The sequence below is a fragment of the Agelaius tricolor genome, unplaced genomic scaffold (genome assembly GCF_023055355.1).
Source record: "Agelaius tricolor isolate 1412-34295 unplaced genomic scaffold, bAgeTri1.0.p SCAF_17, whole genome shotgun sequence".
Lineage (NCBI taxonomy): Eukaryota > Metazoa > Chordata > Aves > Passeriformes > Icteridae > Agelaius > Agelaius tricolor.
In genome coordinates this window covers 11,143,721-11,165,692 of record NW_027269277.1, presented here as the reverse complement: position 1 = coordinate 11,165,692, position 21,972 = coordinate 11,143,721, and the positions used below count along the sequence as shown (strand labels likewise).

General features: G+C 44.5%; 1 protein-coding gene across 3 annotated transcripts in view; it reads right to left on the bottom strand.

The window, feature by feature from the left end:
* The window catches only part of GAB3 (GRB2 associated binding protein 3), a 65,948-nt gene extending 47,452 nt beyond the window's left edge, over positions 1 to 18,496 (bottom strand). For all 3 annotated transcript variants that reach the window (XR_011681573.1, XM_071442437.1, XM_071442438.1), the window contains exon 1: positions 18,283 to 18,496. Coding sequence is in view for 2 of the 3 variants with exons in the window: in XM_071442437.1 (XP_071298538.1) it covers positions 18,283 to 18,354 (72 nt within the window). In the remaining variant the exon portion in view is untranslated. The remainder of the gene's footprint in view (positions 1 to 18,282) is intronic.
* Positions 18,497 to 21,972: the final 3,476 nt, after the last annotated feature.

Below are 21,972 nucleotides of genomic sequence, written 5' to 3'. Positions count from 1 at the left end.
TTGCTCAGCTGGGTTCCAGGAGCTTTTCAAGAAAAATCAACCCTGCTAACTTTTCTGGAATTCCAATGTGCTTCTTGTTTCAGATGAAACAGTGCCAGTGCCATTATTTAATGTTCATATCAGTGAAAGACTGTGTGATGCTGATTTTCTTTCACCCTCTCAGCATGGATACTCAGACTATCTTTGATACTCCTACTACCTTTTTACTGTGAATCAAGCCACCATCAAAGAACCCACATAGGAAACAAAATGGATTTAGATGCTTAAATGACTTATACAGTCTAGCCTGGGAGCAATGGGATGTTTGTGCCTGTATTACTCAAAAGGGCCCCTCTAAACCAATAATGCAGCAGACTCATGATGCTCTTTTGCACCCTTCACCCTGCTTTGCAAAAGTAAGAACTCACATTATCCTTTTCTCTTCTGAAAAAAGTTTGAACTGTCTTCCAATGATTTATTCATGTGGTGTAATTAAGCACAGAATCTGACCCAGCTTAGCAGAGGCACAATTTCCAGCTCTGTGGTTTCTCACCTCTGAGACTATTTACTATTTGCTTGCCAGTAATTACCACAACCATCTCCTGCTTTGAATTCTGGTACAGAAGAGGGTTTCCAATCAGCTTCCTTAACATTAAAGGGAACTTAATTTTAAAACTCAGCTGAATGGAGAACTTCCATGAATCAGGAAATAAAAAAATTTGCAAGTTTTTCTTCTTGCTTGTTCACCAGGTTAGTTGTTATTGGTTTCAAAATGCCCTGGCCAGCATTTCTTGTCAGTCCCTGAAGTATTTTTTGTTGTTGTTTTTTAATACACCCTGTGCCTAAAGGGACAAATGCTTGGAAGTGTTTACATTTTTCACTTGTTTCTTGGAAATGATGACCCATAGATAAAAAGAATACTTCTGCAACGATAACTGGCACTTAAAGAGCTTCTAGTCTTACTGACTGTTTGAATTAATTTTTAAACCCATCACAGATGTCCATATTTTATTCTGTCAGTTCCTTATAACTTAAGTTGAGAATTATGGTGCTCACTAATATTATTGCATTGCTATCGTCATGAGATTATAATATACATAATTTAAACAATGATTTATTGGAAAAAATAAAGAAAATGGAATTTTAAGCCTATCTAGGAATTTGGGGTATTTGAGTAGTCATCTTCCAATAAATCCAAAATCAATATATTAAATATGCCATAGGACATCCCTGTCTATCTCTTTGAATACTAATATTGAACCTCAGTCTCCTCTCCACAATGGTTTATTTCAATTTTTACAAAAATTAGGCAGAATAATCCAATTGCCTTGAATCCAGCTGGATTAGGACTTTGTGTTTGTTTAATCCAAGGCTCCTTCTCCATGTCTGATTTTGTATTTTTTCCTATTTGACAATTAAAAGGAAAATGAAAGCTTTTCTTGGGTACAAAATCCTATGCAAAATCAGGCCCATAATATACAACTAAAGCTGAAGATGAAGGAAGCACTGAAATCATCCCATGCCTGTTCCTTGCACCACTTCTTGTGTCCAGTTTGAAAAATTGGTATTTTTGCAGGCCATAGCACTCTTTAGTGTTTTTCAGGATATTTTCACTTTCATTCTTTTGCTGCAAAGAACCCATGTCTCTAGAGACAGCCTGTTGCTTGCATGCTTTCTAATCCACATTTAAATCAGAACCCATGGCATACACCTATGATTAATTTCACACATTGCTTCAGCTCTGAGGTAGAAACACTTTTCTCACAGCATTATGTGACTGATGTCACGTGCTCTGTGTGTCACAAAAACCCTCTGAGAGAGACAGCTCAGTCCCTCCAGAGCTCCAGGACCACAGCTCTGCTCACAGGAATGCAAACGTGTTCCAAGAGCCCCTTAACAGCCCCTGATTAAAGAAGCTGCCATTCAGGGGACAGAAGCAGCAAGGAGAGATCTTTTTATTGGTTTGCCATCTTCTAAACCTGTGGCTCCTTCACTTTTATGTGGGCTAGCATGGGCCTCAGCCACCCAAGGGGGCCAGGGAAGCATCTGCAGGGATGCTGAGGATTAACAAAGCAGGAATGTGGGAGAGGTGGAGGTGGCTGTAGAGAGACACAAGCAGGAGAGCCAAGGGCCTCTGAAGAGACACTCCAGTCCTGGGCTGCAGTGAGAGCCAGACTCTTTTGGGGTTGTTTTTATTTGCACACCACAAAGCTGCTGCCTCCATCCTGACAGCTCCAGAGCTCTGTGCCAGACACAGCTGAGCATGGATGGTGCCTCAGCATGGATTGGTGGCTCTGCCTTGCCTCTGCACAGGCAAAAAGCACCAGCTCTGCATTTACTGCCATGCGAGGCTCTAACTGGAAGGGAAGTCCCCCAGCTGATGCTGGGCACTGTTTCCACAGAGATTTACTGCCAGAGACATCCCATGCCTAACAATCTCCTCCAGAGTTCTCTGCTTCTGGCTTGGTCCTTGATTCATTAAGGGCTTGACACTGTGAAACTGAGCATTTTTCCCAACAGCATTATATACAGGAAAGAGCAATTACAGGCTCAGGACTGAAATCACTAAATGCACTACACACACACTGTTGCACTCATTCCACTGAACTAAACTAGTAATTAATGGTATTTTCAGCAAAAAGCTGATCAAACACAGCAATAATAGCGAGTCAAATGTAAAACATTGTGAGACACGGGTTTCAAAAGAACAGGGACCAAAGCTGCCAAGGCCTCCTGTATTTGGGTAACTACCTGAGCTCCTCTTTCCCCAACCTTTTCCACAGTTATACCCTGACCTTAGAAGCTGAGTGTTATTATCATCATGTCAGAGTTCCCTTCTGACATAGCAGGTGTTGGTTAGAAGTTTGTCAAGTCAGTGTTTATTTTTAACACCTGGATTACCAACAGCCATTGGATGTGTCCCTGTTTCCCTGTCCCCTGGTGTGGAGTCCCTGCCCTGGGGCTCTGGTATTTGCTGACTAACAGAGAGCCCTGTAGCCTGTTCCAGAGGCCCAGACTCACACTGGGAACAGAAGAGGCAAGCTCTGCACCAGCACAGTGATAATTGGTGGCTTGAGACAGAGTTTTTCAGGTAAGTTGCTGCAGGCAGAAAGGGTATTGCACTGGCAGAGCCCTTGCCACCAGCAGTTTGTGCTTCCTACAAGATCCTTCCACAAAAGGCTGAGATGTTTTCCAGCACTTTGGCATTTCCCTTTGCTGCTCTGGAGGCTGCTCCAAGGTCCTTAGCAGAAACAGGCCAGGCCTGCTTCCACCATTCCTATTTGAACACAGCCCCTGGACAAGGGAGGCAGCTCTGGGCTGGATCTGAGGGAATATGAGGAACACACAGTTTTCCAGACAGCCACTGATGTTCAAGCATGGAAGAAACACAGTTTGATTATTGCATTCTGATTACTCTATTGCACAAGCATGTTATAAACAAAAAAGTTATGCAAAACTCATAGTGGATTTTACTTTTTCTTATTTAACTGTTTTATTGTAAGCATGTACAATGTCCCCAAAAATAATTTTTGTTGGAAAAAAAAAAAAAGAGCCAGCATAAACATCCTTCTGCTTCTTTACAATAAGACAGATGATCATGACGTTTCATTTTTCCCTTTACTAGTTTAAAACTTTCCACTTTATCTCAGAGTCCTTATCCTGAGAGATTCTTCAGAGAGTTTGATTGTACAAGCAGTGAATGGAGACCTGGGTTTTTTGTTGTTGGTTGGCTTCTATATATACTGAATTTAATTATGGAAAATCAGAACATTCTCCTTGCTAAACACTTTCTACAGGTCCAGTAGTGAAATATCCTCAACCATGCTACCTAGTCCATGATCTGGTCCAAAGAATTTTCACTGGGGACTCACAAAATTACTGTCCCAATGATGGGGCAACAGAACCCTTGGATGAGCTCAGTAAATTGAGATGTTTTAGTGCAGACTCCAGGGGACCATAGTAAAAATAGGAGGGATTAATTTTATTTGCAATTTGAGTAAATACATCAAGGGCAAAGGAGACACAAAATCTGAACTATGCTCTTAAGACTTGGAGATAGCAAAAGGAATCTGACAGGGCAGAGTGTGGGAAAGCAGGGATTACCCCTGCTTGTGTTGCTGCTGCTGGAATCAAAGGGGTGTCTGCATTTTTACTGGCATAGCTGAGCTGCCATGAATCTGCTGGCATGAGTAAGCCATGGGAACACTCTGATATTGATAAAAAGAACATTGTTCCCAGTTTAGTTTATATTGCTCCAGAAATAGTTAAAGGAAAAAGATGTCGCTCACCCCAAGAATATCCGAGATGTTTATCAGCCTAATTATAGTGATTGAATTCACTCATCCCCATACATCTATGTGGGTTTCCTGCAGATTTCATTGGAAATGGAGGTTCTTGGAACAAGCCAGTGGCAATCATTTCATCAATGTTACACATAAACTGGTTACTGAAGCAGATTTTTGCTGAATCACTAAACATGGATTACTGGAATTTCCCACAGGAATATATTGCTCTGAATTAACAGCCTGGAAAAAAAGAAGCTTCTAACACTGGTGTGCTGAGTGGCATCACAATGTGACTGTGAGGTGTCAATGGCCATTCTAAGCTATTAAGGGTAAAGATGCTTTTTCCTGGATCTAGCCATAAGTGCTTGGGTGATTTGCAAACGGAGCCCTAAGGACTCACAAACAGCAAGCAGCAAAACAGATCCTCTGGAGAAAGTCAGTTGCAAATCTGCAAATTGTCCAGTTCTTAAACAAAGAGATGCAGAGATTTTTCAAGATTTTCTGTAGTTTTTTTCCTAAAACTCCCCAAGAGTTGAAGTTGTTAGGGAAGGCGCAAGCCACATTGGAAGCACATGAAATATCTAAATATCTCTGGTCACTAGACTTCACTGCTGGAAGAACAGGAATTGTAGGAAATAACCCCAAAACATGCCAACAAGGCTGTTCTGTGGCCCAAAGCAGGAGGTTTTCCTCCCCCAGAGGTGCCAGCTCAGCCAGAGAGCTGCTGCCTCAGGCAGGAGCAGTCAGTAATGTCACTCTGGTGTCACCGGGACTGGCAAGGACTTCCACTGCTGGAGGTGGGCTCTGCTCCCTTTGGAGAGGGAAGACAAAGCCCGGTGGAGGAAATGGCTGTAATGCAGAACAGCAGAATGAAACACAGCGTGCAAGCCAGGAAAGCACCCTGGTGGGGATGCAGGGCACAGCTGGGGTGGGAATGTGGCATCTGAGGGCACCTGTACAGACACAGGGCAGGGCTCTGTGCCTGCTGCTGCATCACCACCACTCTCCTGTTGTCATCAGATGTTAGGAAGAAGTGCTTCACTCAGAGGGTGTGAGGCACTGGAACAGAGCTCAGAGAGCTGTGGCTGCCTCTTCTCTGGAAGTGCTCAAGGCCAGGATGGATGGAGCCCTGAGCAAGCTGATCTAGTGGGTGGCATCCTGGCAGGGGGCTGGAATGATCTTTAAGGTCCCTTCCAACCCAAGCCACTCTGTGATTCTGTGTTCTCACACATGCTGTGGTGCATAGCAACTCGTCTGCTGGGCCATCTGCTGAGCTGCCTGCACTCAAATTAGGACTGCAGCTCCTCCTTCCTATGTGCAGCCTTTCAAATCTTCCACCCTCCTCACTGCAAACCTTCTTCTCCTGCCTGATCCATTACATCATCCATGCTCATCAGCTGGACTGGCTGCAAGGACAGGAGGGGTTTGGCAGCCTTTGCATTGTCTCTCACCCTCAGATCAATCCCCTCACCTGGGGAGAAGCATTACAGGCACCTGCCTGCACTCTGTGTGCTGCCTCATCCACCAAGGCCATCAGTTCAGCAGTCAGCATCTGCTTCTGCATTCTGTATTTCTAGGTCCCCAGCTGGGGATGGTGCCATGGTCTACTGTTGGCCATAAGTCATGCAAATCTTATGCCAGGCAAAGCAAAAATGGCTGCACCATGCATAGATTTAATCTCTCAAATAGAAAGTGAGATTTTTCAGTGAGTTCACTCTTTTTAAGAAGTTACCAATTTCTCTGCAACTCTGCTTTTATTTCTCACCATAACTCTATCTGGCTGAAATATCTTTTTGTGGAAAATGGTGTGAGTGAGATGTTACACAAAATGAACTGAAACTGTGCATTTGAACATATTCATATCCATTCACTGCCTCCTGTTTCCCATCACCAGCTGGTAAATGCTGCAGTTCCCATACCCCACACCATCTCTCCCAGTGTCACTGCAGCTACCAGGAGCTCTGATAATAATGGCAGATCTGGGGGTTTCCACTGGGATGCAAAATCCTCCTACCTGCTTTTCTCTTCCCACTCCCTTGCTGCTGAGGACCATGGCTCTGTGCTTGATCTGCATTCAGCCAATTCACAGAAAAGCTAAAGAGAAAAACCTTGAGCTCAACCTGACATTCAAGTTCAGTGTTTAAAGGTGATGAGACATCACCAGTCACAAGGTACTGTTGTTACTAGTAAGGAATATGTAGGAAAACAGTTCCAATCACTTAAATGTTCCCCATAAATATAGTCATAATGGGTTAGAATTTGAGACTACATTTTCTAGCTTCTGTTTTCTCTCTAAGCTCCTGTTTTGCTAAAGAACATGAGGTACCATTTCTATTTCAAGGGTTTTTTTCTGATGAGTCTCAGTACTTTGCACATGAAACCTTTTCAGAGAGGACAAAGAGGTATTCCAAGCTGATTCATGCAAACTCATAAAGGCAAATGAAAGCTTCACATCCAACCCTCCAGTCTGACTCTGCACCTGCCTGATTCCAGCAGTTATTAATGCCAGTATTTACTTGGCCTTTCTGTTCTTTATGGGTGCACTTGACTCTGGAAGGGAAAAGTTCTGTGCTAGATGGTACAGACTCAGTTGTGCTACAACACTACATTTCCTTGCTGCTGTTCTGTGCAGGCTCATGTGCCTTTTCTTGTTATCCCAGCAAGGAGCCATGAAGATTGTGCACCTTGAACTAAACCTGGAGTGATTCTGCACAACCATATTGCTCCATGTTTCCACTCCAAACTGACTCTGACTGCAGCAACTCGAGCTGGAAGGCAGAAGTGACCAGCTGCCCTACAACAAACTGCCCTTAGGATTCATGTCCATTAATGGTATAAGGTCTTACATCTGAGTGCTTTCCTCTGCTCCTTATCTTTTATTCATATGCATAGATGACACATAAAATACCTGCTTTCTTTAAAAAACCCCAATCTCTGAACTAAAACCTCGTACAATTTGCTCATACAGAGATCCCAGCTCCATTTTGAAATCCAGTGAGCCCCAGAAACAAGTCAAACAGAAACCTGTCTGTGGGTGCACAGTGAGTTCTGAGCACATCAGAATTAGAGCCAGCACTGCTGATGTGCTCACAGAGCTGAGGCTGCTGAACTGCACCATTCCTCAGACCTGTCACTGTGGAGCACCTCCAGGACTGCCCCTCTCCATCCCTGTGTCCTGGGAGGGACTGCACAGCTACAGCTTCACTCAAACTCCCCTGGACTCTTCACCTCCCAGACTTGTGCTGCTGTTCTCTAATGGCAGCTTCCACTGGAACATCTCTGAGCCCATGGCAAGGTAAGTGCCACAGGGAGGGGAGTTTGTACTGACTGAGAGCAGCCATGCAAATATGCTTAATCTTCATCCAGCTAACTACAGCTTATCTGAAAGCTGCCCATGTCTGCCAGCTTCTGCCTTGGCACAATTTCATCCAGTTCAACAAAGAGCACAGGCAAACACCCCTGCAGCCCACCTGGACTGCTCCAATGGGTAACTGCTTTCATCTACCAACCAGAAAGACAACTTTTCTTACAAGTTTTAGAAAATAATTTCAAGGACCTGGAAACATCATGAAAACAAATAGATCCCTTAGGAGGACAACATAACAGAACTGCAGAGGGCATAATTCATCCTTCATTCCACTTATCAGTGCTGCTGTTGCTGGTTAAAACTGGGCAGTTTCCTGAGCATATGCAACACAGCCCTGGAAAGGACAGGCTGTAGGCTGCTCTTCTCCCAGCTGCAGACTGCTGTGGAGAAAATGCCTGGTAAAATCTTATTCACTCCAAAGAGAGATAAATCATAGTAATTGCACTTTAGGGTTTGAGATAAATGCAGTCTCTGGCAAGGGTAAAGGATTTGACAGAGTCCAAATGAGGGTTTGAACTCCACAGGGGACAAGAAAGCTTCTAACACCCTCTCAGAGTGAGGCTGAATACTGGTTGTGGTAGAAAACAACCAATTGCAGCAGCAAACTTGTGATGAAAGTAAATAAACAACCCTGATGGATCCTAAACTCTTGTTGTTTTCTGACAGGGAAAGTCAGACACACCCCAAGGTCTAAAGCACTAGGGGTTGGTGTGGGGCTGAAAATAGGAAAATATCCTATTAAACCAGCCATTCACATCCATCATATCAGGAAATGCTCCTAGTCATTCAAGTTCCATCCCTTCATTCAAGGAGCATTAACAAAGAAAATTTTGAACCTTGTGCTATTTAGGATCAGGACTTGTTGCATCTTTGGCTCTTGTTGTACCTCTAATTTAATCCTCTTCCATAAATTTTATGCTAAATGTGGGATTTTCTTGAATGCTTCAAATCCAAAGGTCTCTTCCATAGGGGGAACTTGTTTGTTTGCAGAAAAGTAACAGATTTGTGGAATTACAAAAATAACACCACAAAATCTCTAACAGGACTGCATGGACTGAACTGGTTAAAGTTGTTGCTGTGGACTTCTTCCCTAACACACAAAGAAATCAGAGGCCTCAATTGTGTCAGGTGAATAACTTGTTTATAAGTAAACATATATATTTAAAGAGAAGATCTTCCAGATTAATTACAAATCTGCTAAATTAACTGATTGCTCAGCACTGTTCCATGTCCCACCCCCTGCCAGGGGAAGCTCTGGCAGCTTCCAGCTGCTCTGCCATGGGCTCAGAGCTCCTGATGCTCCCAGAGCAGCGGGGCCAAGGGTTTGGTGCTCAAGGAACACAGCCCTGAGCTTCCACACCTGCCTCAGCATCTTGCAAATAAAGCCAGAGGCCTCTCTCTGCAATTAGGGAGGCTGCTGGGCTAATTCCTGGGCTAAGGGTGCCTCTGCTTCAGCCCCCTGTGGAGGGAGGGCTGAGCTCTGCAGTGCCCCATTCACTGAGTCAGCCCTGGGGCTGGAACAGAGCTCCTGGTGCCCAGGGACACACAGAGAAAGCAGAGCAGGATGAAATGCAGTGCCCCATTCACTGAGTCAGCCCTGGGGCTGGAACAGAGCTCCTGGTGCCCAGGGACACACAGAGAAAGCAGAGCAGGATGAAATGCAGTGCCCCATTCACTGAGTCAGCCCTGGGGCTGGAACAGAGCTCCTGGTGCCCAGGGACACACAGGGGCAGCAGAGCAGGATGAAATGCAGTGCCCCATTCACTGAATCAGCCCTGGGGCTGGAACCAGAGCTCCTGGTGCCCAGGGGCACACAGAGAAAGCAGAGCAGGATGAAATGCAGTGCCCCATTCACTGAGTCAGCCCATGGAGCTGGAACAGAGCTCCTGGTGCCCAGGGGCACACAGAGAAAGCAGAGCAGGATGAAATGCAGTGCCCCATTCACTGAGTCAGCCCATGGAGCTGGAACAGAGCTCCTGGTGCCCAGGGGCACACAGAGAAAGCAGAGCAGGATGAAATGCAGTGCCCCATTCACTGAGTCAGCCCTGGGGCTGGAACAGAGCTCCTGGTGCCCAGGGGCACACAGAGAAAGCAGAACAGGATGAAATGCCCCTGCTCTTGTGCAGGTTCACAAGCCAGGCTCACAAAGAGGTTCAGGCACCTGGGGCTGCTCACAAAGAGCCCGAGCACATTTTGTGTATCTGGGCTTTGGGAACCTGCCAGACTACCCCAGAAAGGACAATGGACTCACATTTCCTGGGGTTTTTTTCCCTCAAAGCTTGCTCCCTCTGACAGGTTTTCCCTTCTGTGTGCACCTTTGCAGAGTGAATTTTCAGCAGTCCCTGGCTCCTTTGATACCTCCAAGTACCTGCCCAATTCACAGGGGTGTGAGGTGCCACTGTTTTACTGTGCAAATTCGATCTTGCAAAGAACAAAGCCAAAAGACTTACAACTCCCAAGGTGTCGTTTTTTATACTCTGACATGCTCAGAAATTCTGTTGTAATTTCCTTCTAAGTAGTCTAGGGTTAATGAGACTGAAGAGAATAATAGGAAGGAAATAAATAATTATATATTCTCTCTTTTTTTTTTTTTTCCAACATGTCCCAAATGTCACCTTTGACCTGGCTTTCTATTTCTGGCGTGGACTAAACTCCCTCTATTTATTTAGCAGCCTACACACCATTACAGTAACATAGCAACAGTACTTTCAGTTGTGAATTTGAAGAAAAAGCAAAGCAAAAAAAAGAACATATGAACATATTAAAACTGTTAAAGCATTGCAGTCTAGTAACACTTCAATAAATGCATTTTTTTTTACTTTAAATACCAGAGTTATTAAGCTTCCAGTCTACAAACCCAAAGGAAAGGGATGCACAGGGGAACCAAAGCAGTGTCACACCACAAAGCCTGTTCTTCCTATGCCAATCTGATTGTCCCCTAACCTTTCTGTTTGTCTTAATGATGTTCCAACTTGACTATTTATTGGGCTCAGAGTAGATAAAAGCAGGAGTTTGGGGAGGATTCTGAAATAATGATGGGGTTTAGCTGGTGGTTTTCCATCACTTTTCAGAAGCAGTTCAGCATTATTTTATAATCCATAGCTCAAGGCTGGTGTGACACTCAGTTATCTGTCAAAAAGGAATATTTGAAAAAGTATAAAGTGTAACAGTAACAGGAGTAATGGGAGTACCAGTCCCATTTTCAGCTGACAGTCCAAATCTCACTGTTTTACCAGGAAAGTTAACCAGTGAAGACCTATAAAAGCAGCCCTGGAGTCAGGGGAGGATCCAGGGAAAACATGTTGAAAACCTTTTTCCAGTGGGAGCAAAGCACTTGAAAATCTCAAAAACCCCAATTCCCTGAGCTACTTGAGTACTTCTTATTTTTAAACCTAAAGCCTCAGTGAGAATGCAATTATTTTCTTAGGATGGGTTCAAAATGTTGAACTTATTAAAAATAAAACTTCTTAAGCTTGCAAAGCTTCCACTATAAATATTAGTAAACAATCCAGATGATGTAGCTGGAACAGCAGTGAACACTTGGCGAGGGAGCATTATCACTTCTGAAACTGTTTCCTCACTGCTACTGTAAACTCAGCTGGCATCTCTTGGGATGTTTCCTCTCCTCCCTCGGTGATCTGATCAGCTCAGTCACCTCCGAGGGCTGGGGGCTTTTCTGTGGGACAGCAACAGCCCCTGAAGTGCAGCTTTACTTTGCTACTTGGCTACTTTACTTTACTTTACTTTACTTTACTTTACTTTACTTTACTTTACTTTCCTTTTGGGTGCCTTTGGGAAGGCACCCAAAGCTGCTTCCCCAGCGCTCCCAACCCCAGGAAGAACTTTGGTAAAGCTCATGGCTTTACTGCTCTGTTTGTCAATTCTGCAAGCAAAACACAGCTCATGCTTGTTCTGAACTATTGGCTTCTCCTTGGCACGACCAGTTTGTGTCAGCTTGAAAAAAATGGTTCCACAACTGTAAAATCCTTGAACTTCTACAAACAGTTTGCAATCTGGTATGTAAAAACAGACTGCTCACAAACTATGTGCTCTGCTGACATTACAGCAGTTGCAAAGTTAGAAAGGGTCCCCTCATGGCCATTATTCTGTCCAACAGAAATATGAATACATAACCCACGGTCTCAAGACTTGGGAGTCACAGGATGAATATTTATCACTAACAGGCCACACAGAAAGCATTGTCTTTTAAAAAAAGTGTTGTCAAAAATGAGCCAAAAACTTTCATATGACAATCTAAGTTCAGTTTAAATTAACGCTCTCATTTAAGTAATTTCAAATTCATACTAATAACAACATTTTACTGCCCTTCTGTAAAATGCTCTATGAAAAGGGATCCTGGATAGCTGAAATGTGCTGTTCAGGGCTTTTGTGGAAAGCTACAATGCAGTTTTGACTGCAGGGGTCAGGTGGGGTTTTTGGCATCAGGAGGGAAGGGAATAACAAAATCTCCAAGAACAGTTGTCTCATTCTAACAATTACAAAGCTATGAATGAATTAGCCTCAGAAAGGGAGTGTTCTTCTGGCACAAGGACTAGGCATCAGTTTTGGTCTATTTTGAACAAATACCAAGCTGCAGCAGATTCTAGAATTGAGTTTTGCATGGCTATGTGTTTGTTTGTTTATTTTTCTGATGCAACACAAACTGAAGCAAGTCAAGGATATTATTGTAAAGCAGAAAAAAGAAGTCAAAGTACTGCATTTTATTTAACAATTAAATGAGGGAGAAGAAAAAGTATTTTATCTGGCTGCATGTAATGTTTTGACATGCAAATTTTATTTCAAGACCAGCATTTTTTCCTTGCCTTATCACATTGCTAATTCATTTCCAAATCAAATGAAAAGGACAAAAAAGCAAATAAAATGACTGTTTTTCCAACAAGTAACATTACAGGAATAAACTTGTCCCTTTCCCTTAAAACCTATCAAATTTTCATAACAAATATTCATAGCATTTTAATGCATCATTGGTAGAAGTAATGTGTTTACCCATATTTCCATAGATTACATGCTACAACAAAGACTTCACCAAAGTATGGCTTGTAATGCATTTTCCTCTGAGCCATGTTTGACTGCATCACTCATTTAATTACCACTGGAGTTAACATTTCCTTCTCTATTTCAAACTAGCATGTTTTTTTAAGGCACCATTTTTGAATGCAAAGACCTGATAACTTGTGGGTTTCTGTTTTGAATAGAAACCAATAGCTGGACATTCCTGTGCACTGAAAACATGTAGTCAAAGATTAAACTGGGGCTTCAGGACTATTATGGCTCCACCCAAATAAATAGTTCAAGGGAAATTATTCTGATACACAGGTTGCCAAAAACAGCAGTGTTTTTTAGAAATTACTTCTTTCTTAGAAGTCAACCTATCTCATTAAGCATTGCACTTAAACTATCAAAACATCGTTAAAAGGGAAGAAAACGGTGTAAAATAAACACCACATTTAACCTTCCAAAACAAGGTCTGATTTGCACATAATTACGAATGTTTAATTCCAGTGATGGAAACTCCTCCCTAAAATAAATATTCTGCTGTTGTTTTACCAGTGAGATCAATTTGTACAGGATTTCACAGAGAAGGGAACGTGTAGACTGCCACACAGGAGCTTCTATTTGAAAGCCTTCATGTTCTCAAAATTCAGCTCTTTTTTAATAGACAAACCAGATAGATAGAATATTCACTGGATTTTAAAATGAAGTAACAACAGAAAAAAATTTACAACTGGAATGAGCTGAAAGGCTCTGACAACTTTCTGCAGCCACGTGACTCCTACTTCCACCCAGCCTGGTAACCACAGTTACAAAACCCGCGCAAATTGGTTAAAGCAACTCAGGGAGCTCGGGATATTTATTCAGGAAAGTATGAAAGGAGGTCAGAATTCTCTGTTCAAAAGGGACAGGTCTCAAGAGGTGAGGCTTTGTAAGGAGCATTGGGAAATAAAAAGGCTTAAGGATAAAAATTAAATTTGGGTTTCTTCTTGAGAATGTTTTTCAGAAACTTCCCCCAAACCCCAAAGCAGCAGAAGTACTTGACCTCACAAAGCACTTGGGGATTTCTTTCAGGGGAGGGTGGCAGTGTCCTCTGGTGACAGCAGCCCAGTGCTGGATCAGAGAGCAGATGCTCTCCATCCCACCTGCCCTTCGCTGTGCTCTGTGACTCCTGTTCCTATTACATGAACAAACTCTTCCATAATTCTACTTTACTTTTTCTTCTTAGTAACTTCCTGTTTGTTCTCCTGATAAATACCAGAACTTCAGCTAAAAATGGAGAAGTTGCCTAGATTCTCTTATCTTCTAAAGCCCCAGCCCTGCCGTGCTGCGGTTGGGCCCTGGCAGATCCCCCAACGGTCAGAGGTGCTGGGCTGGGCTCTGCTCTGTCCTTCTGGCAGCACTACTGCCCCACACACAGGCACAGCAGCAAAGAACTCTGCCCCACCAGCTTTGGCCATAGGGTACATTAATTTACACCTCTCTTTGTCTTCTCAGACCAGACACTCCAAGAAGAAGCGTGGTAGGAAGTGCAAGGCTACATTTTCCAATGTGAGCTCCATTTGGGACCCTTGTTCTAGAGATGCTGACAAGGAATTTTGATTTTCAACAATGTTTGAAGAAATCAGTCACTCAAGTAAAGTGGGAAACTTGCCCTTTTTTGAGCAAGTGGTCTTCCCTCATCAATGTGTATAGTACTGAGGATTAAAAATAGCTCATCAGCTGGGGTACAGCTGCACAGCGTTAACTCAAATGGAGCTGCAGTGACTCACAACAAGCAAGCATCTGGATATGGCCCTTTACTACTGCAAACCACTCAACACTAACAGCAGGTAAACACTGGCAGGGCATTCAGAGGAGCTACTGCTGCTGTTCCACACTGTCAGTGTGACAAACAATGGGACAGCAATTTGAGGAGAGGTTGCAATTAGCTGTGTGTTAAAATTCCCATCTCCTTCTTCTTGTCAGCACCTGAGCAATGTGTCTTCTCAATAGCACTGGTCTCTTATTTCATTAGACATTCTAGGTCCTTCTTCTATGTTGTTTTTCCTTTCATTGTGACTTTTTGCACTGGCTGTGTTAAGCCCTTTGTTTCCAAGGCCATGAAACCATTCCTTCCTTCCACCTCCTCCAATAAATAAACAACAAATAAAACAGTCAGTGATCAGATAAATTTCCACATGAAAACTGTCAAGGAGCCAGCTATTCAATGTCGACAATACAGAATTGGGATGGATGTGCTCAGCACCAATATAAGGAGCTGTGAAACCCATCAAATTTGAAGCAGATTCCCCCATTACATCGAGTTTCCTGCAGAGGCTGGTATTCACTGATCCACTAACATCAACAGCAAAAAATTTCAGTGGCTTTTCCTCCTGTGGGACTGAATGTCAAACTATGACTGATATTTAACATTTTTGGTCTAGAGCAGGATGGACTTCACCTCCATCACCACCACTTCTTAGTTTTTGTTAGCAGCTTCTTCCTCTGTCTCCTGCCCCATACCCAGCTTCCCCCAGCTCTGGCTGTTCCCTGGCACCTCTCAGGCCCACGCAGACCTGGTGGGTGAGAAAACCTGGAACCAAGTGGGGAAATGAAAGCAGCACAGCCTTCGGGTCACACTCCGAGGACAAAGGACTGCATCACACAGCAAGTACTCTCCTGGGAGACTCCTTGCACAACAGCCTCTATAGACAGCCTGACATGGTGGTTTCATGGTCCAAGTATCAGATTGAGAGAAAAGCATTGCCCATGCCATTAATTCACTATTAGAGTATTTGCCTGATGTAGCAAAACTCCCTGTGCTTTCTAACGAATTCTTTGTGTTTAGCATTAAGCTCTCTGTTTTTACAGAAAGTTACACTAGGGTAATTAATCTCATGTTCGTTTCCTGCACATGCAGGAGAGCAGCCTTTGTTAGGGAATGATAAAACACTTCTAAGAATAGTGTTACTAAGAGCATCGGCTTTGTAAGACATTGCAGGAAAAATATAGACTCTTTAACACCTGCTTTTCACTTTCAAAGTTTTGAAAATAATGTTCTGCTTACCCAGAGGCAAATGCTGACTTGTTTATGCGTAGAAAACCTAATTGCTTTCATCAGGGAACAAATATAAATGAAGGTATACTTTGGTTTTTAGGCTCCAGTCTTGGAAAGAATAATTTAATTTTATAAACACTGCAAATATTCCCAGTGGCTTCAGTGGGACTCTTGCAGTTCCCAATCTCACAACCTGAATTCATTGCTTTTCCTGATCTTTTAACCACATATTCCATTGAAATTAAATGGATTTTCATAATGATAGATGTAATAGATGTAGGATTAAGAATGTTTCTGTGTGTAAAACACTGGACCCTCAGGTCAGACCTTACAAAGGCCGGATGCTGAACTCAGGAAAATGTAAACTGGGAGACAACCCCGTGAGAGCAAACGAGGCTGGGAGCGTGTGGAGGTGCCATGAGCAGGAGGCCAGGCTGGCGCTTGAAGCTCCCTGGAAGCCCCGCTCAGACCTTGGCTTTTCCAGCAGAGCACAAAGGGTGGTGCTGAGCTCGGGGCTTTATGTATGTTGTCAGTTCAGAACCAGAGCCAACACCATTCTCCTGTAAGCGGCTGACACTTGACACCTACTGAAGTCAGTTTAAACAGGCATTGTTTTAAAGCTCCGTTGTTTTTAAGCAGTCTCCGTGGCTCAGCCCGAGCTATCTGCTGCCCCAGTGCAAGATGCATGAGCTGCCATGCTGGTGAAATTCTACGAAAAATAGAGGAGAAGTAGTTTACAGCAGGTGAGAGACAATTTCCATTTGGTTTGCAGCATCCACTGTGTAACCAGTCATGTGAGAAAGGACATTTCAGCTTTGCTGTACTTGCACCAGATTTCTTTCTGCTTTATTATGGACAAAGGACTACCTTATCCTCCTAACCAGAAAACAAAGCTTAATCTGCAGAGATCTGGCTAATCTAATGGTGTTTGGAGAATAATATAGACCAAAATTCCCCTGGTTTTGTAGTGCAAAATCTGAGCAGAGCAGACTGCAAGTAGCCTTGTGAGCTGATCAGAGCCCCTGTTGTGACTATTATCTTCACTGTATAATGGGCGCTTTCAAATCCCAGCTTTATCACATTCTGTTTTCTCTACTTTGCCCTTTTATGAATATTGAGTCATCAAAAATAGCTTCACTGACAGAGTTACTAATGATACCAGCTGGGTGAATCAGTGGCTCTTACACTGTGCCTGCCATACAGTGCTATTAGTACACTCGTTACAAAATATAGCAAAAATGAGATGCCCATAATTTATTTGCAGCTCCCGTGAGACACATCATAGTGGTTATTTTAGAATTGGAAAATGCTAACTGAACAAAGCAAATATTCAGCCACTTCAGTGCAATACTGTGGTCTACAGGAAGAAACTCTGGCTAAGCATAAGTTAAAAATAATTCCAACATCAGTAAATTATCCTTTCTGCTAGTTTTTAGCCAAAGGAAAAAACACACTACCCAATGATATCCACCATATTCTTCCACAAGACAGTTATGCCTCACATTACCAGGAAAAGCTAAGATCAGCACTCCAGGGAAAATGCTGATAAACAGAAGTGAATACGACAAATGATGTAAGCTGTGCCCAGGGCTGGAGCGCCGGAGCCACGGCCAGGGGCATCCTTCGAGTACGGAGCAGAGCTCCGGGGGAAGTCAGGTTAGAAGGGCATGACTCAAACGGGTATCACCGACTCCAAAAGTGTCACAGCAGAACATAACAACGTGCCTGATGAAGAACCACCACAAATGAGTATGCAAAATGGCCCATGAGGGGCTTATATTGTTAATGCTGTCCCGAGCAAATTTTTAGGGGTCATTTATTCCTACACGGAGTGCTTTCCATGCACCCCTGCAATGAGACAGTTTCCTATGTTTGCAACACACATCCTTTTTTTTTTTTTTTTTTTTTCCAGACAAACAGGCAAGCAGATAGAGAATGAAACAAGGGGCCCATAGTGCAGTTGCAGATCTCCATGCAGGGCTCGCTTCTTCTCCCCAGCCCCTTCACCTTTCAGCTATCAGGGACTTTACAGCACAGCATCTTCCAGCACCTCTTTATCACAGACCAAAAAGCTTTCTGAAGCTTTCTGCTAACAACTGCATCTGGCATTGGTAAATAAAACTATTGCATATGTTGCCTTTAGCAAGTGCCATAGAAATTACAGAGCATCTTAACAAAATCAAGCCTGAGAATTTAAATTACTAGAATTTTGGCTGTTTGGGTTTGGGTTTTTTTTTTCCCTCTTTCCTTTTAGGATGTTCTTGTCCGTCCCTGGAAAAGTGACATCTGCAATTCTATTACAACAATTCTGTTAGTTACGGCAACGTTAACTGAAACCGAAATGTGGTTTTTAACCTAAAATATGTTGCATAACAGCTGAAGTACTGTAATCTTACGAGCCGGGAAAGGTTAATTCCAGAGGGCACAAGAATGTCGGTGGAAACTAAAATACTCCATAAGCGCATGGACTTGGAATTCTTTTTGTTTTGGTCCAAGGCGAAGCCGAAACGGGCGAGAGATTTCAAAGGAAGAGTCAGCGAGCACATGCCGAAATCCCTTTAGCGAGAAAAAAATATCAGCAAAGCCTCTGCACTTACGTATCTCTTGAGTTTCTTCTCGGGGGGTGATTTGATGAGCCAGCCAGTGCAAACCACGTCCCCCGAGCTCATCTTCCCCCCGGGCGCGGAGCGGCGGAGCGGGAGCCAGGGTGCGGGCTGCCAGTGCGTGTGTGCTTGTTATGGGCGGGTGTGTGTCCGTCCGTCCGTCCGTCCGTCCGTGCGTGTGTGCGCTGGGATGCGAGTGCGTGTGCGCTGGGATGCGAGTGTGTCTGTGTGTTTGCTGGGATGTGTGTGTGTGTGTGCTGGGATATGTGAGTGTGTGTTTGCTGGGATGTGTGTATGTGTGTGTGTGCTGGGATGCGAGTGTGTGTGTGCTGGGATATGTGAGTGTGTGTTTGCTGGGATATGTGAGTGTGTTGTGTGTGAGTGTGTGTGTGTGCGGACGCGTGTGCCCGGCGGTGCCCCGTGTGCGTGCCGTGTCCGTCCGTGCGGCTGTGTGTCTGTGTGTGTGTGTGTGTGTGTATTGTTCCCAGCCAGCTCGCACCGCAGCAATCAGCTTCCTTCAGCTGCGCTCTGCTGCGGCTCCAGCCCGCGGAAGAAGTCATGACATTGATCACTGACACGGCCAGCCCTCCCTCCGCCGCCAGCACAATGCAACACACCGAGCACGTGATGGGCGCCCGGGGCTCGCCGCCGCCGCCTGCGACACCCCCGGCAGCGGCAGCAGCAGCGGCAGCGGGCGGCTCCCGCGCCCGGCCGCGCATCGCCCCGGCCAGCCCGGCCCGGAGCCCCGCCGATGCCGGCGGTCCCTGCCCGGAGCCCTGCGGATGCCCCCTGTCCCTGCCCGTAGCCCTGCGGGTACCGGCGGTCCCTGCCCGGAGCCCTGCGGGTACCGGCGGTCCCTGCCCGGAGCCCCGCGGATGCCCCCTGTCCCTGTCCCTCCTCGGAGCCCCGGGGATGCCGGCAGCCCCGGCCCGGCGGAGCGCGGTGGGCGAGCCCCGCGGCTGAGCCGTGGGAGCGCCGGAGGCAGCGGTGACCGCGGAGGTGCCCGTGGGGACCCGGCACGAGAAGGGCTCTGGGCAAAACCAGGGCCGGTGGGGCCAGTCCCCACTGAAACCTGCACTACAGCTTCCGACATCTAACAAGCTTCGTTAGTCGGTGGATTTAGTGCTTTAGCATTTAGCCCCCTGTACGAATTTAATAGGAATAAACTTGATTTTTCTGCTCACAGATTTTTTTTAGAAACATACTGTTTCAGAAAGTGACTTCAAGGAGACTGCCACTCCACTGTCACAACTAAAAAACAGGCCCACAGAGTGCATAATATTGCTGATATCCTTGTAGTTTGTGCCTCTTTCCAGGGTGGGAAACTCTTGCCTTTTCAAGGACAGGGCAATCTGTGCTCATTTTTCAGAAGGCGTTTTAAACTCTGACTGATTTAAAGAGGACGCAGTGGTTCTTCACGAGTCTGTTACTTAGAGGAGCCTCTCGTGCCCCTGGCCAGGCACAGCACTCACGGAGCAGCCTGGCTCTGCAAGGTGTGATCAGCTCCAGCACACCCATGGCAGAGTTTAATCTTTTCACAGAATTTTTCAGGTCTCTGCTGGGGCTCTTTGGCAGGGCAGGCTGACAACAGCTTGCAGTGTCACTTCTCGAATCTCACAAACTAGAAACGTGTTTTTCAAGTTTTTAAGCAAAAAGGTGATTGCAATATGTATTTATTATATTTAATATAATATGTACTATAAATTACATAACTGTATAAATATAGGCCCTATGTAAATTCACATAAAATATAAATAAATCTGTAAAAACTCATAGATTCCTGTTGCTAGTGCTTTACATTATCACTGGTCTCAAAAGAATCCTACAGTAAATGAAAACTGTCATGAATAAACTACAAACATATTTCAAATGTGCTCTTTTATAGATATGTTTTTGAGAATGGCTTTCATGCAGTCTTACAGTATTATTTGATTCCCAACCTTCAATTCTACCACCACCTTCACTCAGCTCCATTTATCCATTATCCACGGTGAGGTTTTAACAACTTCACATGTTTAATAGCAGGTTTGTGAACAAGGCTTTGCAACACTTCTTCTTGGAGAGATATATCCAGCCATGGAACTTATTTAGGGAAAGAAAGTCACACTCTCCTTCCATATGTGACTTGCCTGTGTCACCCTGACAGATACAGTAGCTTAGAACTAAAGGCTTTAAAACGTCCAAATGTCAAAATAAAATGAGTTGGGATACACTTCATGTGTTATCCCTGCACTGTCCTAGCAATATCCATTTTTTACTGGATCATGCTCAGACAGATGGCTTCCTTGTGCAGCTGCATAACCACTTGCAGAAAGGCAGCAGAGGGAATGGGGAGGGGACAGGACAGGGGAAAAAGGAGCCTGGGCTACCAAATGAATTTAAACATTGAATAGCAGACCACAGCCTTGAGGAGAGCTCTGGCTCTGTCTTTGCTGTGGTCAGTGACAACGCTGCTTAGATCACCAGCAGTCCTTGTCCCTGCACTTCTGCCATCAGCTGCACTGCACAGACATGGTGTATTTCTGTGTCTGCATAAGGAACTGAATCACAAACCTGACTGTTTGGAAAAGAATGAGTCAAAAAAGGGAGAGAGATTATTTTCCAGCTGTATCAGGACTAGTTTCCTGATCTGATAGATGCTGTGGCCTGCAATAGCATGTACCTTATCAAGGGAGGGGGTGATGCAGGGGCAATAAGAAGAAATCAGCAGTTGCTTAAATTGGCACTTGTGCCCAAAAGCCGCCCGCTGAGTGGTAGCCATGGTGACAGGGAGGGGTGCAGTGATTCTGTTCCCTGCTCGATGTGTCACTCCTCTGTCACAGGCTCCTGTCCTCTGAACTGCTGGGATGGCTCAGCTGCCTGTGAAGCACCTGCCTGGCCACTTGCACTCAGCACATTCTGAATAAATAAAATCTGTGCCAGCTTACTTATGATGCCAGCAGCCTGAGGAGAAATACAGGAAGCCATAATTAAGCAGAGCATGTGGGGGTTAACGTGTTTGTTATGAAAGCTGCTGTTGCCTTCTTGGTATTTGAGCTCCAAACATTAAAAGAGCAAATAAAGTTATTTTCTTACACTGACAACTTTCATTGTGCTGATAATGTATCATCACACACGTGTTTGACAATAACAGGCTTAAAAATTAATGGTTTCTCATCCTGATGGAAGAAGTGGGATTTCACTTTCACTCCTGATCCATGCACAAATATTTCAGCCACATTTAAATAATTAAATAGTTTTCTTAAATCCATCATCATGATGGTGAATAACGGGGTCTTTGTTTTAAAAATCTTACAGTTGAAGACATATGTAGAGGGTGAACTGATGTTGGAAATAGAATGGAAAGTTCTCAATCCTCTCTTCTACTGAACAGGTTGTTTTCCCCTCCCAAGGACATTATCCAGAGGTGCTACCACTGTCACGGATCAGCTTGGCCTTGGCCAGTGGCATGTCTGTCTTGGAGCCAGCTGGTCATGGCTCTGTTGGACATGGAGGAAGCATCTGCCAGCTTCTCACAGGTGCCAGCCCTGCAGCCCCTCTGCTGTCAGAACCTTGCCACACAAACCAACACTGCCCTCCCAAGACTAACCTCAATGTGCCACTAGCAAAGACCAGAGCAACCCTGGATGCGTGTGCGATTCCCATCAGCCAGATCCCCAAGAGAATTCTCTGCTTGCCATGGCA